The sequence below is a fragment of the Macaca mulatta genome, chromosome 7 (assembly GCF_049350105.2).
Source record: "Macaca mulatta isolate MMU2019108-1 chromosome 7, T2T-MMU8v2.0, whole genome shotgun sequence".
Lineage (NCBI taxonomy): Eukaryota > Metazoa > Chordata > Mammalia > Primates > Cercopithecidae > Macaca > Macaca mulatta.
In genome coordinates, this window is record NC_133412.1 from 22,984,367 (window position 1) to 23,006,021 (window position 21,655).

The 21,655-nt window shown below is 43.6% G+C and overlaps 1 protein-coding gene across 11 annotated transcripts in view; it reads left to right on the top strand.

Moving 5' to 3' along the window:
• The window catches only part of SQOR (sulfide quinone oxidoreductase), a 59,712-nt gene extending 40,547 nt beyond the window's left edge, over positions 1 to 19,165 (top strand). For 7 of the 11 annotated variants that reach the window (XM_077939347.1, XM_015142149.3, XM_028850878.2 and 4 more), the window contains exons 5-10: positions 584 to 778; positions 3,039 to 3,248; positions 10,825 to 11,008; positions 16,632 to 16,699; positions 16,994 to 17,172; positions 18,875 to 19,165. In XM_077939347.1, coding sequence (XP_077795473.1) covers positions 584 to 778; positions 3,039 to 3,248; positions 10,825 to 11,008; positions 16,632 to 16,699; positions 16,994 to 17,172; positions 18,875 to 18,932 — 894 coding nt within the window. In that variant the 3' untranslated portion in view covers positions 18,933 to 19,165. The remainder of the gene's footprint in view (positions 1 to 583; positions 779 to 3,038; positions 3,249 to 10,824; positions 11,009 to 16,631; positions 16,700 to 16,993; positions 17,173 to 18,874) is intronic. The other 4 variants (XM_077939350.1, XM_077939351.1, XM_077939348.1 and 1 more) reach the window with 1 other exon arrangement.
• Positions 19,166 to 21,655: the final 2,490 nt, after the last annotated feature.

A 21,655-nucleotide genomic window follows, 5' to 3' on the forward strand; every position in this document is an offset into this window, starting at 1 on the left:
GTGCTTGTGTTGCTGGTCTGAGCACCACACTCGGAGACCTACTGGCTTAGAAGTATTACGTAATTTATGCAGGGTCACAATGCTGGTAAGTGGAAGAGCCAGGACTCAGACTGGCATGTGGGATCCTAAAGTCCATGTTTGTAGGTACCTGGCTTTATGCCTTTACCTAGAGTTTGGTCTGGTACAACCTGATAAAGGGTGATTTAAATTCTTGACGATATAAATGGCTCTTGGTCCTGCCAATTGTTCTTTCCAGTAAGTCAACTGGTTCTCCTAAAAGGATGGCTGGCTGGCGTCTTGTCCTCACTCTGATGGTGGGAAAAGTTGTATTCAAATTATGTTCTCAAGGCCAGGGAGTTGGAGGGTTCCTCTGAGCTGAGCCCATGCTGCAGTTTGACAGGTGACTGCAGGTGCCACAGCTCTGGTCTTGGAACCCTCACCCACCTGCCTGCTGTAGGCATGTGGGTACTGGTGGATAATCATAGTACTGAAATATTTGAAAGGCTGTAGAAATGGCAAAGAACAAGGACTCTAAGGACATTGGCACTTTTGTTTAAAATGATTTTTGTGTACTTTGTTGCAGATTAAAGGCCTACCTGAAGGTTTTGCTCATCCCAAAATAGGGTCGAATTATTCAGTTAAGACTGTAGAGAAGACATGGAAAGCTCTGCAGGACTTCAAGGAGGGCAATGCCATCTTCACCTTCCCAAATACTCCAGTGAAGTGTGCTGGAGCCCCCCAGAAGATCATGTATTTATCAGAAGCCTACTTCAGGAAGGTGTGCTTCCTTTCCGGGGACAGAGATGAGCAGGGAAGACGGTGCTCATTCACTCATTGCAGGAATTCCATTTTATCTCTATCGTAATCCCTTTTTTATCTCTACATTTTTGTTACATATGTACAAAATTAGATAACTGGAAGTTTATAAAATAGAAAAGAGGAGAAAATCACTCATGACCCAATTGCTTTAATAAAGCTGCAGTTTTCAATTTGACATGGCTTTCTAGCTTCTTTTCTGTATACTTAAATAGGGTTACAGTCATAGTGTACATGAAAAATTTAGATGTATTATGTAATATTAAATAGTCTTTGTTACATACTTTTAAAATATGTGTGTACAAGTCTACTGGATGCTGGGTGTAGTGGCTCACACTTGTAATCCCAGCACTTTGGGATGCCGAGGTGGGTGGATCACCTGAGGTTGGGAGTTCAAGACCAGCCTGACCAACATGGAGAAATCCCATCTCTACTAAAAATACAAAAAAAATTAGCTGAGCGTGGTGGTACATGCCTGTAATTCCAGCTACTTGGGAGGCTGAGGCAGGAGAATTGCTTGAACCTGGGAGGTGGAGGTTGTGGTGAGCCCAGATCGGGCCATCACACTCCAGCCTGGGCAACAAAAGCGAAACTCCGTCTTCAAAAAAAAAAGTCTACTGGAGAGATTGTTTAAATATTTCCATATAGTTAGACAATGAGTTGCAGATTGTTCATTTTTATCCATAATGCTATCAACTACTTCCACTCAAGCTTAAGCTGATGAATATTTTCTGTCCTTTGGGTATACATTTAAAAAAAGGATAGGCAAAATGCCAACTTTGAAAGCAAAAAAATGTTCTCATGTAACTTTAAACCTTCATGGAAAGAGATATTTGGGCAGGAAGAGACTTTCTCAGCATTCTCCAAATGCTCTCTGTGTAAGAGCAGGTGTCTGCAGCTCCAGTACACCTGGCTTAATCTTGTGAGGGAAGCTGCTCTTGCCCTCCCTGCTCTTGCCTGGGGTGTGACATTTAGTTTATCAAAGTGTGGTTTGGCTTGAGACCGTGGCAGGGTTCCAAGCAGCCCATAGTCATGTACGGGAACACACAGGAAGAAGGGTGGGGAAGAATGGGCTGGGGAGTGGTTGAATGTGTGCGTGGAGGCTGGGACTGGGCAAGACCATCCCCTGAATTCTTTAAACTGCAACAGCCCTGTGAGGTAGAGAATTAAAGACAGTTCCAGTAATCATTTCTGACTCCAAGAAAGTTCATCCTGGGTCCTAAGGGGTTGGCATAACCTTTTGAGGCACTTACTCACCTAACTTCTTCAAATGGTGAGATCCGGGTGAGCAAGTCCTGAAAGGAGCCAAGCAAAGGAAAGAATAAGAAACTAGCTGTTTCTTCCATCCTGGAAACTTCCTTTGTGTAATTCTTTTCTCCCAAGTCTTGGATGACCTAAGAGGAAAGTTCTCTTTTGTGTACCATAAGATCTTCGGCATTTGGGAGAATATTGGCCTCTCTGAACAATATCAAGAAGGTAGGAAATCAAGGTTTTGTTGTTGTTGCTTTTTAGTTTAGTTTTATTTTTTGAGACAGAGTTTTGCTCTGTCACCCAGGCTGGAGTGCAATGGTGCGATCTCAGCTCACTGCAAACTCTGCTTCTGGGGTTCAAGCGATTCTCCTGCCTCAGCCTCCTGAGTAGCTGAGATTACAGGCACCTGCCACCACGCCCAGCTAATTTTTGTATTTTTAGTAGAGACAGGCTGATCTTGAACCATGTTGGCCAGTTTGGTCTGGAACTCCTGACCTCAGGTGGTCTGCCCACCTCGGCCTCCCAAAATGCTAGGATTACAGGTGTGAGGCACTGCGCCTGGCTGGAACTCAGTTTTGCTCACTGCTGTTCCCTCAGCACCTAGGATAGTATCTGGCCAACTCTAGAACTTTGTTAAATATTTATTGAGTGAATGAATAGATGAACATATGAATAAACATTCCATTCTGCTCTATTCTATCTTGACCTGGACCTAACCTTCACCTCTGGCCTTCAGCTGAATAGTGCCCACCTCAGCCCCCAACTCAAGTGTATACTTAGTTGTATGTCATGGGCAGAACGTAAGGAGGAGGCAGTGGATTGGTCTACCCGTTGCCCTGCCAGGACATAATGGTGGCAAAAACTAGCCAAGTCTCTGCTGAGGGTTTTAATTCTTGTCTAGATTTTTTTTTTTTTTAAAAGAAGGCAGCTGGAGTCATGCTTTGGTGTTAATGGTTTTTTTTTTTTCTCAGACAGGGAAGCGATCCAAGGCCAATATCATTTTCAATACTTCTCTTGGAGCCATTTTTGGGGTTAAGAAGTATGCAGATGCCCTGCAGGAGATCATCCGGGAGCGGAACCTCACTGTTAACTACAAGCAAAACCTCACTGAAGTCCGAGCCGATAAACAAGAGGCTGTATTCGAGAACCTGGACAAACCTGGAGAGACCCAAGTGATTACAGTGAGTGGTGAGGCTAAGCTGTCAGTCTGCAGCGTTGTCTCCTGAAACGTGCCATAGACACATGGGGGCTCGCACCACCCTGTCTGCCATCATTGTGTGCTGGGGAAGACCGGGTGAAATGAGCATCTTAGGGAAGTGATAGGGCAAGAAAGTAGGCCAAAATGGGTGGGGAAGAGAAAGATGTAAGAGGCTGTGTCAGTGGGAGGTGAGAAGGTGTTTTTAACTGGTGCCAAGGGAATTTTTGTCCTATTCCTTTGACTCAACTTTTCCTGGCATCGAGTGACTTGAGGTAGCCAAAAATATTCCACAACTTCGGTTACTGCTTAGAGGTAAGGGAGGGCTTCCTCGCATGCAAGACCTGGTGATTGTCTCAATTGGCAGCATGTGAGAAACAGTCCTGCTTGTGAGCAGGAAGTAACCCTGTGGGTAGTTCAAGAAAACAGGGATTGGCTGGGCATGGTGGCCCACGCCTGTAATCCCAGCACTTTGGAAGGCCAAGGCAGGTGGATCACTTGAAGTCAGGAGTTCGAGACCAGGCTGGCCAACATGGTGAAACCCTGTTTCTACTAAAAATACGAAAATTAGCTGGGCGTGATGGTGGGTGCCTGTAGTCCCAGCTACTGGGGAGGTTGAGGCAGGAGAATCGCTTGAAGCCAGGAAGTGGAGGTTGCAGTGAGCCGAGATCATGCTATTGCACTCCAGCTTGGGCAACAGAGCGACACTGCATTTCAAAAAAAAAAAAAAAAAAAAAAAAAAAGAAAAAAGAACAACAGGGATGTCTTTCACCTGTGGAAGAGGCTATCTTTAAAAATATAAAAATATTTCCCCTTGAAGGATCTGGCCAGAGCTACCATGCTTCTTGGAAAGATTTGGCCTTTGTTGCATGGGGTTGGTCTTGGTGTCTGAGTTTCTTCTTCTGTGAAGAGGGAATAGTACTTTCTGGAGGTGTTATGAGGTTAAGAACAAGATGTAAAAGCATCTGGAGAAGCATGCATGGAAGAATATTTGTTTACATCATTTTGGCAAAAGCTGTTGGCGATGAGAAAATGTTACAGAGTCACATTTTATTCATTCAGAAGTTTTCAAGAAATGAAGGGTTCCATAAAAAGGAATTTTGAAGTGAACCAAAGACTAGACTTCTTTGAAACTTCAAAACTTCAAATTTTAAGCTTTTTAGCTCTGCTCTTCCTAAAACTTATTGATACATCTTTCCTTTTTAAAATAGTGTACTAAATATCACTTGAAATGTTACTGATGATTCAGGGTCATAATTTAAAAAACTTTTGGTTGGAAATAATCTCAGGCCAGGCACTGTGGCTCTTGCTTATAATTCTAGCACTTTGGGAGGCTGAGGCAGGCGGATCACTTGTGGTCAGGGGTTCGAGACCAGCCTGGCCAACATGGTGAAGCCCCATCTCTACTAAAAATACAAAAATTAGCTGGGTGTGGTGGCACGTCCCTGTAATCTCAGCTACCCAGGAGGCTGAGGCAGGAGAATCGCTGGAACCCAGGAGGCAGAGGCTGCAGTGAGCCGAGATTGTGCCACCGCACTCCAGCCTGGGCGACAGAGTGAGACTCCATCTCAAAAAAAAAAAAAAAAAAAAAAAAAAAAAAGAAAGAATCTCACTTAGAGAAGTTGCAAAATAAAAATAGTACAAAGAAAATTGTATGTAGCTTTTACCTAGATTCACTTATAGAATTTTACCCCATTTGCTTTAGCTTTATCATTTGATTTCCTTCCTTCCTTCCTTTCTCTCTCTTTTCTTTCTTTCTCTCTTTCTTTCTTTCTCTCTTTCTTTCTTTCTCTCTTTCTTTCTTCTTTCTTTCTTTCTTTCTTTCTTTCTTTCTTTCTTTCTTTCTTTCTTCTGTCTTTGTCTATCTATATCTTTCTGTCATCCATCCATCTATCCATCCATCCATCCATCCATCCATCCATCCATCCATATCTAGTTTTTCCAAAGGAAATTTACATATATCATGCATCAGGTCTCTTTAGCCCCAAATACTTTAGTGTTAATTTTCTAAAATAGGAGTGTTCTCTTACATAACCACAGTACAATTATCAACTCAGTAAATTTAGCACAGATACAAGTTTTTAACTTACTATTTGTATTCCAGTTTAGTTGAGTGGCCCAACTGTGTTTATAGCATTTTTTCCTCCAGTGCAGGACTCAGGCTACAGTCAGGTACTGCATTCAATTGTGAGGTCTATTTAGCCTCCTTTAATCTGGGACATTTCTATAGCTTTTCTTTGTCTTCTATGATGTTGATATTTTGAAATAATACAGCCCTCTTGCCACCGCTTTTCTTTCAGTAGAATGTTCCTCATTTTGGGTTTGTCTATGTTTTCTTGTGATTAGTTTCAGGCTCTGCTATTTATTTATTTATTTTTGAGACAAAGTCTTGCTGTGTTACCCAGGCTGGAGTGCAGTGGCACAATCTCAGCTCACTGCAGCCTCTGCTTCCCAGGTTCAAGTGATTCTCCTGCCTCAGCCTCAGGAGTAGCTGGGACTACAGGTGTGCACTACCATGCCTGGCTAATTTTTTTATTTTTATTTTTAGTAGTGACAGGGTTTCACCATGTTGGCCAGGCTGGTCTCAAACTCCTGATTGCAAACCATCCGCCTGCTCGGCCTCCTGATGCTGGGATTACAGGCATGAGCCATTGCGTCCGGCCTCAGGCTCTGTTTTTTAGACTGGAACATTCGCGAAAGCATTGTGCCCTTCTAAGGTATCACATTTGCAAGCATACAATGTTCATCTGCCCTTCATTGGTGATGTTAATTTTGATCAGCAGACAAGATGTGGTCCAGTTTTTCCATTGAATAATTGCAATTTGTTTTCTCCCTTGCTACTAATAAGAAGTCTGGGAAGACACTTTAAAACCATGCACATAATCTACTCGTTCAAGTCTCCCCACTAGAGTTAGCATCCATTGATGATCCTTGCCTAATCAAATCTTTACTCTGGGTGGCTGCAAAATGATGATTTTCTAACCGTAATATTTCCTGCACATTTGCCAGCAAGCTCTTGGCATTCTTTCAGCAAGAGTCTTTGCTTCTCTCTTAGTTAATTTACTATTGGTATGAACTCATGGGTTCCTTTTTTTTTTCCGATGGTGTATCATTCATTATTGTTTTTAATTATTTTGGTGCTCAAATTGTTCTGGATTTGGTCAGTGGGTGCCCCTTCCAGCTGGCTCTTGTGCCCCATCATGTGTTTGGGCACTTCCTTTACTTTCTGGTGTCACAGGTTGTCCCAGGCTCATCCAGCATCTCTCTGCAGCAGCTCAGGGTCATCGTTTTGAATAGCTCCTGTGTAGTTATGCACAAAGAGGCTACCGGAATGTTTGGAGCTAGTTATCACTTTATGGAAGGGTCTCAAATTACTGCTCTTTGTTTTTATGTGTGTCCTTTGTGTAGTTTTCCTTCTTCCTGGCTGTCAGGCAGTTGTAAGTGACTTTGGACAGTCCCTCCAGCTTTAGCTCTTTTAAATTGCTGCTCCTCAAATGGGCTCACTCAAATGGGCTGTGAGTGAGAGCTCATATGAGTGAGCTCAGTTTTACTTCACAAAGGAGCCCATTTGAGTGAGCCCAAGTTGGGCTTTCACTAAAATGGGCTATGAGTGAGAGCCCGAAGCAAGTTTTTATGAGCAAAGTGTATGAACTTGAGTGCATGAACTTAATTTTGTCAGTACTTTGGTTCTCAACTGTCCTCTGGATAGCTGAGGTTATAGGTAGGGGTGTGGATAAATGAATGGTTATTATTCTTCTAAAGAGTTTGTAATGAAAGAAGATATTTGTGTCCCTTTTGAATTATAGGATTTCAGGTCAGACAGTTAGTTCCACTCTTAAAATCTGAATTTCAAAAAATCCACCAGAAGGATTTAAAGCTGTGGCTCTTAACCCTGGCTACACATTAGGGAGCTTTTAAAATGTGCTGATGCCTGGTCTCCCTACCAGAGGTTTTAGTTAATTGGTTTGGGGTACAGATTGAGGATGGGAAATTTCAAAAATTCCCCTAATGACTCTCATGTTCAACCAGGATTGAGAACAACTGATGGAAAGAATTGTGCCAGGTGTGGTGGCTCACGTCTGTAATCCCAGCACTTTGGGAGGCCCAGGCAGGTGGATCACAAGGTCAGGAGTTTTAAGACCAGCCTGGCCAAGATGGTGAAACCCTGTCTCTACTGAAAATACAAAAATTAGCCGGGTGTGGTGGCGGGAGCCTGTAATCCCAACTACTCGGGAGGCTGAGGCAGAGAATTGCTTGAACCCGGGAGGCAGAGGTTGCAGTGAGCTGAGATTGTGCAACTGCACTCCAGCCTGGGTGACAGATGGAAGCTCAGTCTCAAAAAAAAAAAAAAAAAAAAAAAAAAAGTAAATGTAACCCAAAGTTTATAATTTTGAATCTTTATTAGAGAACTTGTGAATTGATCCCAGTCCCCTAAGTTTAAACAAATCTAAACTTGTTTTACACCACAGAGTCCAAGAACTAGAAGAGACTTTGGAGATTGTCTAGTCTAGTACATTTCTTTATGGATAAGCAAATTAAAGACCAAAGAGGTGAAGTGACTTGTCCAAGTAATAGCATTCTATTTTTCTTTGTAAATGAACCTGTTCCTTCGAGATTGTAGGAATGTGATCCACAGATTTTACATGTCAGAATCACTAGCAGATTTTGTTAAAGTATAGATTCCTGTGCTTTACCCAGATCTACTAGATTGGGATCTCGGCATGGTACAGCCTGGGAACCTGTATTTTCCACAAGTCTCCCAAATGCTGCTAATAAACATTAAAGTTTGAAAACCACCACACTGAATGGACTATGTATGTTAACAAAGGAGAACCAAGTTATTTATCCTATATAGTTACAGAAATAAATGATGGATAATGAACAAGTTACAACTAAGTGCCAATGTTTGTTTCCCTCCCTCCCTCCCTTCTTTCTTTCTCTTTCTTCCTTTTCTTTCTTTCTTTCTTTCTTTTTTTTTTCTTTCTTTCTTTCTCTTTCTTTCTTTCTTTCTTTCCCTTTCTTTCCCTTCCTTTCTTTCTCTTTCTTTCTTTCTTTCTTTCTTTCTTTCTTTCTTTCTTTCTTTCTTTCTTTCTTTCTCTCTCTCTCTCTCTCTCTCTCTCTCTCTCTCTCTCTCTCTCTTTTTGAGACAGGGTCTCACTCTGTCACCCAGGTTGGAGTGCAGTGGACAACCATGGCTCATGGCTCACTGCAGCCTCTACTTCCCAGGCTCAGGCAATCCTCCTACCTCAGCCTCCTGAGTAGCTGGGTCTATAGGCATGCACCACCATGCACGGGTAATTTTTGTATTTTTTGTAAAGACTGGGTTTTACTATGTTGCCAAGGCTGGTCTCAAACTCCTGGGCTCAAGTGATCTGCCTGCCTTGGCCTCCCAAAGTGTTGGAATTACAGGTGTGAGTCACCACACCCGACCCAGTGTTAATTTCTTTTTCTTTCTTTTTTTTCTTTTGGAGGCAGGATCTTGCTCTGTCACCCAGGCTGGAGTGTAGTGGTTTGATCTTGGCTCACTACGATCCCCACCTCCCGGCCTCAAGCAAGCCATCCTCCTATCTCAACCTCCTGAGGAGCTGGGACAACAGGCATGTACTACCACGCCCAGCTAACTTTTTGTATTTTTGGTAGAGAGGGGTTTCACTACATTACCTAGGCTGGTCTCGAACTCCTGAGCTCAAGCCATCTGGCCACCTTGGCCTCCAAAGTGTTGGGATTACAGGCATGAGCCACTGCACCTGGCCATTAATTTCTAATAAATCCATAAAGTAGACCCTAGTATTTCTTCTTTTGTAGAGTGTTAGGTCAAACTCCATACCTTTATGATGATTATGTGAAAGTATTTAGCTTTTCTTTTAGAAAAGAGGTGTGGAATTTATGTGTACTTGTGAAATTCAAACACATTAACTCCACCAAGATGACGCTAGTAAGGTTTAGACCTCAGTTCAGAAATGTAGTTCTAGGTCAGGTATGGTAGCTTGCATCTGTAATCCCAGCACTTTGAGAGGCTGAGACAAGTGGGTTGCTTGAGCCCAGGAGTTCGAGACCAGCCTGGGCAACACAGCAAGACTCAGTCTCTACTAAAAGAAAAACAACAACAACAACAACAACAACAACAACAACAAACTAGCTGGATGTGGTGGTACATGCCTGTAGTCCCAGGTATTTAGGAGGCTGAGGCAGGAGGATTGCTTGAGCCCAGTAGTTAGAGGTTATGGTGAGCTATGATCAAGCCACTCCCCTCCAGTCTGGCAACAGAATGAAACACTGTCTCAAAAGTAGTTCTAGTTGACTGCAGAAATGCAGACAGGGCATTAATAATTTGGTGGATGATAGTTGTTGACATTTCATCCATTATCCTGCAAACATGCATTCAGTTTTAATGTTCATTAACAGACCTGGCCTCAGGGACCCATGTCCCCAAGAGCCACCCTCCACCCAAGATTATCCTGCAGATGAGCAGCAGCCATTTGCAGTGCTCCTTCCCTGAGGTTAATTAAGCTTATATTTGTCTGAGAGTTGTAATAAGTACAAGTCATCTTCCTAATTCCCATTGCCATCAGTGACTGCTGAGCCTTTCTGAGGGCATGGGACCATTGGACTCCTTATGGAAATGGAGGGCTATTGACTATCTCACAAGGTTGGAATTGTCTTGAAACGCTTACATTTTTACCCTAATGACATGTCGTGAACATTTCAATCAGTGTGTCCTTAACTGCACCCACTAGCAAATTGATGAAGTTGCTGGATGGAGTTTGTTAAAAATAAATAAAAAGCATAATAAGAACCAACTACAAAATGTGAAAGAATATTACATAAACAAAAAAATTAAATGAACCCTGAAAAGTGATTAGGATGGGTCAGTGCACCACTACCAAGGGTAGCTTTGATAACGGTGTTTTGGAAAAAAATTCACCTCTGCCTTCTGCACTGAAAAGTAAATCCAGTACTGAATCAGACCCCTGGCTCCTTTTCCAAAGAGCTAGCTAATATTTTTACCACCCCTTTTCATCTTAAATTGGTGTTCTGACAGTTTCCTTTATGTGTTTTGAAGTTGACACATATTTGGGAATGATGCTTTCTTACCAGCTCCTAACACGTCCTTTACAAGTTTAATGGACGCTGAGCATCACCTTACAGAATAACACTGAGGTGCTAAACTTTACAAGTTGACAGCTGAGGGTCAGAGAGACTGCAACTGAAATACACCACCCCTTTATTTTAGTATTAATAAAAACATCAGTGGATTCTTTCAGAGTTATTAGTAAGCTTTACTCCAATATCTCATGTACCCCTATGTGTGTGGCCACAGGGATCTCTTGGTCTCTGTAAGGGGAGATCATGTCAACTGAGAGAATGGTTATTTAGCTTATCACCATCCCCCAGGAGAACACATAAGATCTTGGAGAGGGTGTGGACTGATACAAGTGCTGATTGTATAATGCTTCGTGCAGCCATAGCGCAGTGTATGGAGTAAGGAAGGTCAGGGGAGAGCTTGTGGAGCTGTGGAAATATTGAATAAATGAAAATGTGAATTCTCTCCTTGTGTGTAGTATGAAATGCTTCATGTCACACCACCAATGGGCCCACCAGATGTCCTCAAGACCAGTCCTGTGGCTGATGCTGCTGGTTGGGTGGATGTGGATAAAGAAACTCTGCAACACAAGAGGTACCCAAATGTGTTTGGGATTGGGGACTGCACCAACCTTCCTACGTCAAAGACCGCTGCTGCAGTAGGTAAAATAACCAGCTCTATTTCTCTCTTTCTCAAAAAGATGTCACCTTGGGGCACTACTGTAACAAAAACAAAAACTTGGCATCGACCAGAGATGGTGGTTCCTGCCTGTAATCCCAGCACTTTGGGATGCTCAGGCAGGCAGGTCGTTTGAGGCCAGGAGTTTGAGACCAGCCTGGCCAACATGGTGCAACCCCATCTCTACTAAAAATACAAAAATTAGTCAGGCATGTGGCAGGCGCCTGCAATCCCAGCTACTCAGGAGGCTGAGGCAGAAGATTGCTTGAATCTGGGAGGTGGAGGTTGCAGTGAACCAAGATCGCACCACTGCATTCCAGCCTGGATGACAGAGCAAGGCTTCATCTCAAAAAAAAAAAAAAAAAGACTTGGCACCAACAGCATTCCAAATAATGAAGAAAGTTCTGTGTCCTAAAAATGACTTTGACCTTCCTAAGACAGAAGCAAGTTGTCAACGAACCCAGTGTCATAGAAAGCAAAAAGTGCCTTTTGAGTGTTTTGCCCCAGAATAGCATGATCTTATCTATCTTTTCTAGGTCAGAGGGGTTGTTGTCAGAAGAAGGGGACTTAGAGGGAGTGCATCACTTTTCCAGCTCTCTTGAATTCTGTTACTTCTCATACTGCCATACTGGCATCCCTGGTATTCTTTGCCTCTGCCATCCGGCAGGTTGGCTATTTTTCTTCTGCCTGAAACACCATAAAGCTCGGGAAGCATTTGTTTTCCCAGAAAACACATGCAAGTCAATGAAACTTGCAGACCAGAAAATTGTCCTGTTAAGACAAATACAGTGGAGCATGTCCTGAGTAGTACATGATTAAGGCCTCAGCCTGGAAAACTAAATTCTTCACCTCGATGTTCTGCACCAGCAGTGATGGGGAGAATTGCCTTTTAGATTCTGTCCTCTACTGACAGGACTGTCTTTTCTGGATGCTATAAAACACAAGACCTCCAGTACAGTAGTGTTTTCTGTGAATGAGACACCTGTGGAACAGATTGTGGTGCTTTTGCTGACTATTTCAACCTCAAGGTAGACTATCTAGGAAACTCACTGAATGTCTTTTTCATTATTCATGTTAACTTCCTCCCAACTTTTTATTTAAAAAAATCTCAAACCTATACAAATTTGAAATAAATTATAATACTCATATACCTTTCAGGTATTAACCAATTATTAATATTTTGTGACATTTGCTTCATCATATTTATGTATATATGTATATTATTTATATTATGTATATATATATAATGTGTGTGTGTGTATATATATATATTTTTTTGGTGGGGGGACAGAATTTCACTCTTGTTGCCTGGGCTGGAGTGCAGTGGCACAGTCTTAGCTCACTGCAACCTCTGTCTCCCAGGTTCAAGCTATTCTCCTTCCTCAGCCTCCCAAGTAGCTGAGATTACAGGCACCCACCACCACACCTGGCTAGTTTTTGTATTTTTAGTAGAGATGGGGTTTCACCAACTTGGCCAGGCTGGTCTCAAACTCCTGGAGTCAGGTGATCTGTCCCCCTTGGCCTCCCAAAGTGCTAGGATTATAGGTGTGAGCCACGGCACCCAGCCTGTATTTATGTATATTTTCCTAAAGATGTCCTTTGTCATCCCAGCCCCTCCTTAAATCCACCAGCCAGTCAAGGATCACACACTGCATTGGGCGAAATGCTTCTTTGGTCCCCTTTAATATACAGCAGGCCTTCTGACATTTGTTTCTTTACTTTCATGACATTGACATTTTTGAAGATTCCAGGCCAGTTACCTTGTAGAATACCCCACAATTTAGAATTGTCTAGTTGCTTTCTTATGGTTCGATTCGGGTTATATGTTTTGGCAAAAATCTCCGTGCCTGAGGCTGTGTACCTCCCTCTGCAGCACCTCAGGAGCCTGTCATGTTAGTTTGTCTTGTCTTTGGTGAAGCTTGACTTTCTCACTGGGTTAAGGGGTGTTCTCTCTCTCTCTCTCTCTCTCTTTCATTGTAAAAGTACTCTCTCTCTTTGTAATTTATAGGTAGTCTGTGGGGTGATACTTTGAAATGACATTCATTTAATGTAAGCCTGCTGAATTTATGTGGTGAAACTACCTGTGATATGAGGCCCAGATTACCCAGCTTTTAGCCTTCTTCAAACAAATATTTAACTCGATGTTCCAGATAGATAAGACTGAATATGACTGAACAAAAATATTCTAAGTGGAAAGTCTTTTGCTCCCAGTCCTGCAGTGCATCTGCGTGGCTTCCACGGTCCCCCAACCACAGAGGGCTTGTCCCCATTGTTTTTACATTTGTGTCTTACAATCTGCAACCTATTCTATGGTTGCTCTAGAGCTTATATAATGAGTCCACTCTTAATTATATCTGGATTGTGTCCGACCCATTTTTATTCAAACAGTACCATAATGAGTGCTCTTTACCTGTTATTTAGGTTGGTGCAAAAGTAATTGCAGTTTTTGCCATTAAGCGTAATGCCATTAACCGCAATTACTTTTGCACCAACCTAATAGTTCACCTGTGTAAAAGTCTGTTTACTCTTCTCTTCAATGCCCAAATTACAATAGTACTAGCTTTTCCCAAGCAGATCTTCATTTCTTCTTAGATTCCCTTCCCCAAATCCTCTGAGTATCCCAAGGCAATGCCACACTTTTCCCACAAATCTGTCCTTGGGTTTACTTGCCACCAAGCCTCCGTCCAGACCCCTATGCTGTTGTGAGCAAGACCCATCTTGCCATGTTGAATCTGGCTTTCCTGAGCTCATGTCCCCTTCTCTGCTTCTCTCTGCCCCAGGATGCTCCTTTAATCACTCTCAACACAGCTGAGATCAGGATGTGGCATTTAACCAAAGTTAACTGAAGGCCTGGGCATGATAGAAGGGGATTGTAATACAGGGCAAAACCCAGCTCCCGCACACCTGCACCCATGCACGCTTTAAGCCTAGATGTTGAGTGACTGCTGCCTGGCTTCACAGGCCTCACCTGTCTGCAGTGGCACCCAGTGGATGTCTCTGCTCCTTTTCTGTTGGCCTTGATGTCCTGCTGCTGTGGCCTCCTCAGGTGTTCTCAGTTCAGATTCCAAACTCTTTATGGCCCTCAAAGAGGAACACAGTTTTCCAAAAGGGAAATATGATCTTTAGAGATGTTGCTTTGCCCACAGTGAATATAGCCATTTCATTTTTTTTCTTTTTTTAGAGACAGGGTCTCGCTCTTTTGCTCAGGGTGGAGTGTAGTGGAGCAATCATGGCTCACTGCAGCCTTGACCTCTTGCGCTCGAGTGATCCCTCCACTTCAACACCCCCAAGTAGCTGGAACTGTAGGCATGTGTCACCATACCCAGCTAATTTTTAAAATATCTGTAGAGATAGGGTCTCCCTATATTGCCCAGGCTGGTCTCAAACTCCTGGGCTCAAGCAATCCTTCTGCCTTGGCCTCCCAAAATGTTGGGATTATAGGCATTAACCACCACGCTTGGCCTCATTTAATATATATATATTTTTAGATGGAGTCTTGCTTTGTTGCCCAGGCTGGAGTGCAGTGTCATGATCTTGGGTCACTGCAACCTCTGCCTCCTGGGTTCAAGCAATTCTCTTGCCTTAGCCTCCTGAGCAGCTGGGATTACAGGCACCTGCCACCAGACCTGGCTAATTTTTCTATTTTTTGTAGAGATGTGGTTTTACCACATTGGTCAGGCTGTTCTTGAACTCCTGAACTCAAGTGATCCACCCACCTCAGCCTCCCAAAGTGCTGGGATTACAGGTGTGAGCCACCACGCCCAGCCTTATTTAATATTTTTAAGCAGAGTTGTTCACTCTTCATTTTTTTGACCCCCACCCATTCCAGAAAAAATATCATTGCTTCTTCGATTTGGGCATCAGCAAACTATAGTTTATGGGCCAGTGCAGTCCACTGCCTGTTTTTGTATAGTGGAAATTTTGTTTTTTGTCATTACATAATATCTTTGATTTGCCATTGGCCCACAAGGCCTGCAATTTTTCTTTACAGAAAAAGTTTGCTAACCCCTGATTTGGGAGATTACAAAATAACCACTCCAATAAGCATTTTATAATACAAAGGTAACCCATCTTTCCTCAAAAGTGAATCCCATGTTCTACTTCTAGAGACACAAACTGCTGTATCTTTATTTTATTTTTGAGACAGAGTCTCACTCCCTCATGCAGGCTGGAGTGCAGTGGTGCGATCTCAGTTCATTGCAACCTCTGCCTCTGAATTCAAGCAATTATTGTGCCTCAGCCTCCTGAGTAGCTGGAATTGCAGGAGCAGCACCATGCCTGGCTAATTTTGTGTATTTTTAGTAGAGACAGGTTTCACCATGTTGGCCAGGCTGGTCTCAAAGTCCTGGCCTCAAGTGATCTGCACACCTTGGTCCCCCAAACTGCTGAGATTACAGGCATAAGCCACCATGCTCGGCCACAAACTGCTGTCTCCTTAAAAGGTCAGTCTTTTTATTTTTTTTCTGAGATGATGTCTCACTTTATCGCCAAGGGTGGAGTGCAGTGGTACGATCTCAGCTCCCTGCAACCTCCACCTCCTGGGTTCACGCAATTCTCCTGCCTCAGCCTCCTAAGTAGCTGGGATTACAGGCATGTATCATCATACCTGACTAATTTTTGTATTTTTAGTAGAGATGGGGTTTCATTATATTGGCCAGGTTGGTCTTGAACTCCTGACCTCAAAAGATCCACTTTCCTCGGCCTCCCAAAGTGTTGGGATTACAGGCATGAGCCACAGTGCCCATCTGGGCAGTCTTAATTATTCAAAATTGAACACAAACTGGGTTTAGATTATATGAAGAAACTATTACTAATATTTGGGGTGTGAAAATACTGTGGGTTTGTGTGAAGAAAATTCCCCATCAGAGAGATACAGACAGGAAGATTTATGAGTGAATTGATGTGTTATCTGCTCTAAAAATACAGCAGGAAAAAAAATAGCATGTGTGATGAGATGGATTAAACAAAATGATGGAATTTGAACTTTTTCCTAATAAAAAAGGCAGTCTCCCCACTCTTGCCAAAGAAAAACAAAACAAAAAAATCCTGATGTATGTATGTATCTGTCTGTGTCCATCTGGTTATCTAGGAAAGAGACAGAGAGATGGAAATACAGGTGTATCTCTATATGTATATCTATATCCACCTGGTCCTGCCTCAGCCAGGACAGTGCAGGAGAGAGGAAGGCATGCTTTGTCTTACTGGAAATGCCTGGGGGCTACCAATCCAGACTGCCTGTGAACGGGGACACAGGGATAACCCGCATGGCCAAGAACACTGACTAAGTTGACACACAGACTAAATTGACAGCCTCAACCCCAGGAGGAGAGGCAGTGGTTTTGGGGTAGGTCCATCCTTATAGCCACACTGGAGAGAGTCGGCTCTTTAGTTTCAAACCCATGGAAACACATGTGCAGGCCTTTCACGAATTAAAGAATCCCCTCTGGTAGTCAATTTCAATTAGTAAGAAGCTCATGTTCTAGTCACCGTTTCGAGGGATGGGAAATGGAATCTTCTTAACTTGTTTACATTAAAGTTATTTGCAAATTAGTTTTCATGGAAAACCTAGATGCTTACATTTTTCCGACTTTCCCATTTCTCTTATAGCTGCCCAGTCAGGAATACTTGATAGAACAATTTCTCTGATTATGAAGAATCAAACACCAACAAAGAAGGTTTGTATGCCTTATAAGAATCACTGTCTCAATGAGCATCTTCCATTCTGTGTGAAAGTCATGTTTTCCCACAGTTTTGCACTTTCTTGATTAGCGTCTCCAGTGTGGGTACTACTGTTTTTGCCATTAGTACTATTTTTTTTGTAATATAATTTGCATTTTTCACAGTACAAAAAGAATATACAGAAAAGAAAAAAATACATAATCACTCACAGCAAATAATAAATTCTAAAGTGTTCATATAGGACCATGAAAAAAATCTACTTTCCAACTCAGTCTGATTTACAATTTTAGTATGATGGCTACACATCATGTCCACTGGTGACCGGCTACAACCGTGTGATTCTTGCCGAGTTTGACTACAAAGCAGAGCCGCTAGAAACCTTCCCCTTTGATCAAAGCAAAGAGCGCCTTTCCATGTATGTCATGAAAGCTGACCTGATGCCCTTCCTGTATTGGAATATGATGCTAAGGTAAGTGTGCTGTCTGGTTCCTGGATGAGGAAAGGGATTTATAGCACATCTCCACCCGCACGGGATGTAGCCTCTTTTCTTCATTGTTAGCAGTGACCAAGTGTTCTGTCTTCCATACTCTAGGCCCTCTTTTGCTGCAGGATAAATAATAATAGTAAATCACTTTCACATATCAAGTACTCTGTCATCTGCTACCTTACTTTTTTTTTTTTTTTTGAGATGGAGTCTTGCTCTGTTCCTCAGGTTGGAGTGCAGTGGCACGATCTTGGCTCACTGTCACCTCCACTTCTGGGGTTCATGCAATTTTCCTGCCTCAGCCTCCTGAGTAGCTGGGATTACAGGTGCCTGCCACCATGCCTGGCTAATTTTTGTATTTTTAGTAGAGACGGGGTTTCACCATGTTGGCCAGGCTGGTCTCAAACTCCTGATCTCAAGTGATCCACCCACCTCGGCCTCCCAAAGTGTTGGGATTACAAGCGTGAGCCACCACGCCTGGTCCCTTACCTTTGTTTTTATTATGTTATAGGAAAAACCAAACAGTAAGAGCACAGACTTTGGAGTTAGACCTGTATTTGAGTCATACTTCTGTCATTAGCATGACAGAAGTCATCAGCAGTGTCATGCTGTTAGCAGGACATACATAGCTGTTGTCCCAGGGAAAGTTCTCTTTAATTTAATTTAAACACTCTCTTTGTTTACATTTCTCATCTGCAAAATGAAAGTAACATTGCCTACCTCACAAGATGGAGGTTAATGAGATAACACATAAAGAGGCAGGTACATAGTAGGGATTCAATAAGTAAACAGAGGAATAAAAATTCTTCTTCTTCATTTTTTTTTTTTTTTAAGGCAAGGTGTTGCCCTGTCACCCAGGCTGGAGTGCAGTGGTGCGATCTCAGCTCACTGCAACCTCTACCTCCTGGGTTCAAATGATTCTCCTGCCTCAGCCTCTCAAGTAGCTGGGATTACAGGAATGCGCCACCACGCCCAGCTAATTTTTGTATTTTTAGTAGAGAAAGCGTTTTGCCATGTTGGCCAGGCTGGTCTCAAACTCCTGGCCTCAAATGATCCACCTGCCTCAGCCTCCCAGTGCACCCAGCCACTCTTCATTCTAAAAGCTGATGACCTCATTTTACTTTTCCAAACTCATATGAGAGAGAAATCAAGGTGTCTACACCAGTGGTCCTGAACCAAGAGTGATCTTCCTATCCCTTGCTGCCCTGGGGACATTTGATAATTTCCGGAGACGTTTTTTGGTTGTTACAACTGGAGGGGTGCTTCTAGTGAGCAGAGGCCAGGGATACTGCTAAACATCCTATAATGCCCCGTCAGCCCCCAACAGCAGAGAATTATCTGGTCCAAAATGTCAATAGGGCGGAGATTGTGAAATGCTGACCTACAGTTAATTATGAGCTGTTGGAAGCAGAAAGAGTAGCAGCTTGCATGTAGTAGAGGCTTTAGACACGTTTGCCAAATTGAGTCAGCACGTCCAGGCTCACACAGCAAGTCAGTGTCAAAGCTAGGACTGAAAGTAGGTTGTCCCCTACTAGTCATGGGATCTTTCCAACTCACTAGACAATCTTGCTTCATGTGCTGATAAACGTGCTCTGTGTGCAGCCCGGCTTCCCTTTCAGCATCCTCCTGACTGAAGTCGCCCCATCTCTCTTGCTGCAAGTACATTTTTTTGTGTTATTTCTTACAGGGGTTACTGGGGCGGACCAGCAATTCTGCGCAAGTTGTTTCATCTGGGTATGAGTTGAGGATGGCTCAGCACTTGCTCATTTGGATGGCTTCTGGGCCAAAACTGCAGTCACTGAATGACCAAGAGCAGCACGAACGACTTGGAACCTATCCTTGTAAAGAGTTTCTTGATGGATAATGGTGACTAAATGCCTCCCTTTTCAGTACCTTTGAACAGCAACCATGTGGGCTGCTCATGACGGGCTTGATTCTTTGGGAATAATAAAACAAAATAATGCTTTTATTTTCTGAATAACAATGTCACTGATTGTGTTCTATGAGAAAATTTTATCTTGGCTGGTAGGGATGAAAAGTTCCAGCACTTGGGAGAAAACCATGGTGGTGGTGAGCTAGCTTATGTGTTATCTACTGTGAGTATTCAGCTGACAGATGGCATGATTTCAAAGAGCCTATTTGGATTCACTGAAAAGGGTCATTCCAGGGACAATATTGTTTCAAACATAGTGTGCAGTAGCCCTGAACACGTGCTGCTTAGAACTCCTGCCGCGGGAGCACAGTGGAGTAAGAGCCCAGCTGCCACCCCTCTGGTTCCACCACCCTGTTTGTGCTGAGGCCATACTTTCTTCCAGCCAGTGACTGAACATGGTGGGGCACCAGTGCTGGCCCATTCTTTGGAATGTGGGACTTCTCTACTGGACAACTTTAGCTCCAGGACCCCCCATCAACCTGTCTGAAACTTCCTTAGAACTGCGCTGCGTCTGAGGTTCTTCTATCCAGTCCTCCTTCCTTCCCCCTCTGTTTTCATAGGTGTCCATCTTGCACTGTGGTGTGAAGGCCCGCCTTGCCTTCTCCTGTTCCTTCTCCTTTATTCTTCCCAGCCATTTCCCCCACTAAGTCTCCTGCAAATCTAGCTCTCCCCAGGCACCTGTTTCTCAGGGAACCTACACACAGTGAGACTGGGGTTAGAGGAATCCTGATGTGTAGAGCAAGCACTTGCTAGATGCAGTCCCAATTTTGCCAACAAAGTTTTGAGTGAGTTTGTACGAGAGATATTGCAGGAAATAGTTCCAGTTTATTTGAAGTTCAGCAGTGGCTTAAAAATAATTTGTTTTCTATTAGTTTATTGTAGAAGTTCATAGTTTCAGTTCAATCTGGCATTTTAAAGCTGTGTACATTTCATATTTATAAACTGCCCCAAAGGGAAAGGCATGGCAGTCTATACAATGCCTTAGATTTCTTTTTTCTTTTTTCTTTTTTTTATTTTTGAGACGGAGTCTTGCCCTGTCACCCAGGCTGGAGTGCAGTGGCACGATCTTGGCTCACTGAAAGCTCTGCTTCCCAGGTTCATGCCATTCTCTTGCCTCAGTCTCCCGAGTAACTGGGACTGCAGGTGCCCGCCACCACGCCCGGCTAATTTTTTGTATTTTTAGTAGAGACGGGGTTTCACCATGTTAGCCAGGATGGTCTCGATCTCCTGACCTTGTGCTCTGCCCGCCTCAGCCTCCCAAAATGCTGGGATTACAGGCGTGAGCCACCGCGGCCCACCACAGTACCTTAAATTTTTATAAGTTTAGAGTTCAAACCCTTTTATGTGTTACTAGACGGCCAAGTCCGTTTTCCTAGAGTTCTCTTGATGATGTTAGAGACTTTGGGCATTCACTCACTCATTCAACAAACATTTATTGAGCAGATGCTACCTGCTAGTACTACAAGTACTATTCTTGGCCCAGGGCATCCTGTGTTGAACAGACAAATAAGGCCTTGTCCACATTTTTGTGGTGCCTGTGAGAGTTTCCTTTTCTTTTCTTGGGATGCCAAGGGAGCTTGTTGAGTGAGGTCCTGGCTTGATTAGGGAAGTAGACCTTCTTCAGGGGCATACATTCTGGGGCAGGGCAGGGAACTAACTGCTCTAGCAGCAGGCCCCTACCCTGGTGACAGGGCTGGAAGATGTCCTCTAGGGTGTCCACACATCCTAGTTTGCCTGGGATAGTCCTGTTTAACACCTATTGTCCTGGCATAACTAAATAGTGTCCCCTTTAGCTCTCCAAGATGTCGCAATTTAGACAATAGATTTACGAGCACTCTGGGGATCACCCCCGACCCCCCAGTCCCAGAATGGGAGAGCAGTGCTATGAATGGTGCTAAGACAGGACTTGTCACCTCATTGGCCTTCCCATGGTGCTCATGAGACAAGCAGGAGTAGGATTAGTCCGCCTTGTTCTCTGAGTCCTGGCAAAGAAACTCCATCCCTTTATGAAGTTCCTGCCCAAGATTGCTGCCGCCTGGCTCCGGGTGGGCTGCTCGCTCTCTCAGGCATGGAAGTCAGGGAGGGCTGGGAGCTGTTCGCCTCTAATGGTTCTCCCCTGCAGGATCTAGGAAGGCTTGGGGATAATTCAGTTAGGACTCTCTCCCTGGATGTAGACAAAAGTGCTGGCAAAGCAGGTTTCTGCATTTTCAGAGAATGGGGCTGTGATTCCTGGGAATGGTTGAGACTCCAGGTGGAGTAACTTTGAAATCCCTTGCGGAGTTACCTCGAGCCTCCTGGGTCTGTTTTAGATGATGCATTCTGAATGAAACCTTCAAGCATCAGGGAATTGATTCCGGGTTCACATTATGCTGGGTAGGATGTATTGCCAAGGCTGGAGACAGCAGTGACCATGACTGGACAGTTTTCCTTCCCCTGGCTGGGAAAGACAAAACGTGCTGAATTCTAGAAAAGCTGAGCCTTTGAAAGCTTATCCACAAATGTGGGGTGCCAAGGGAGAGGGCTTCCCTTGGCACT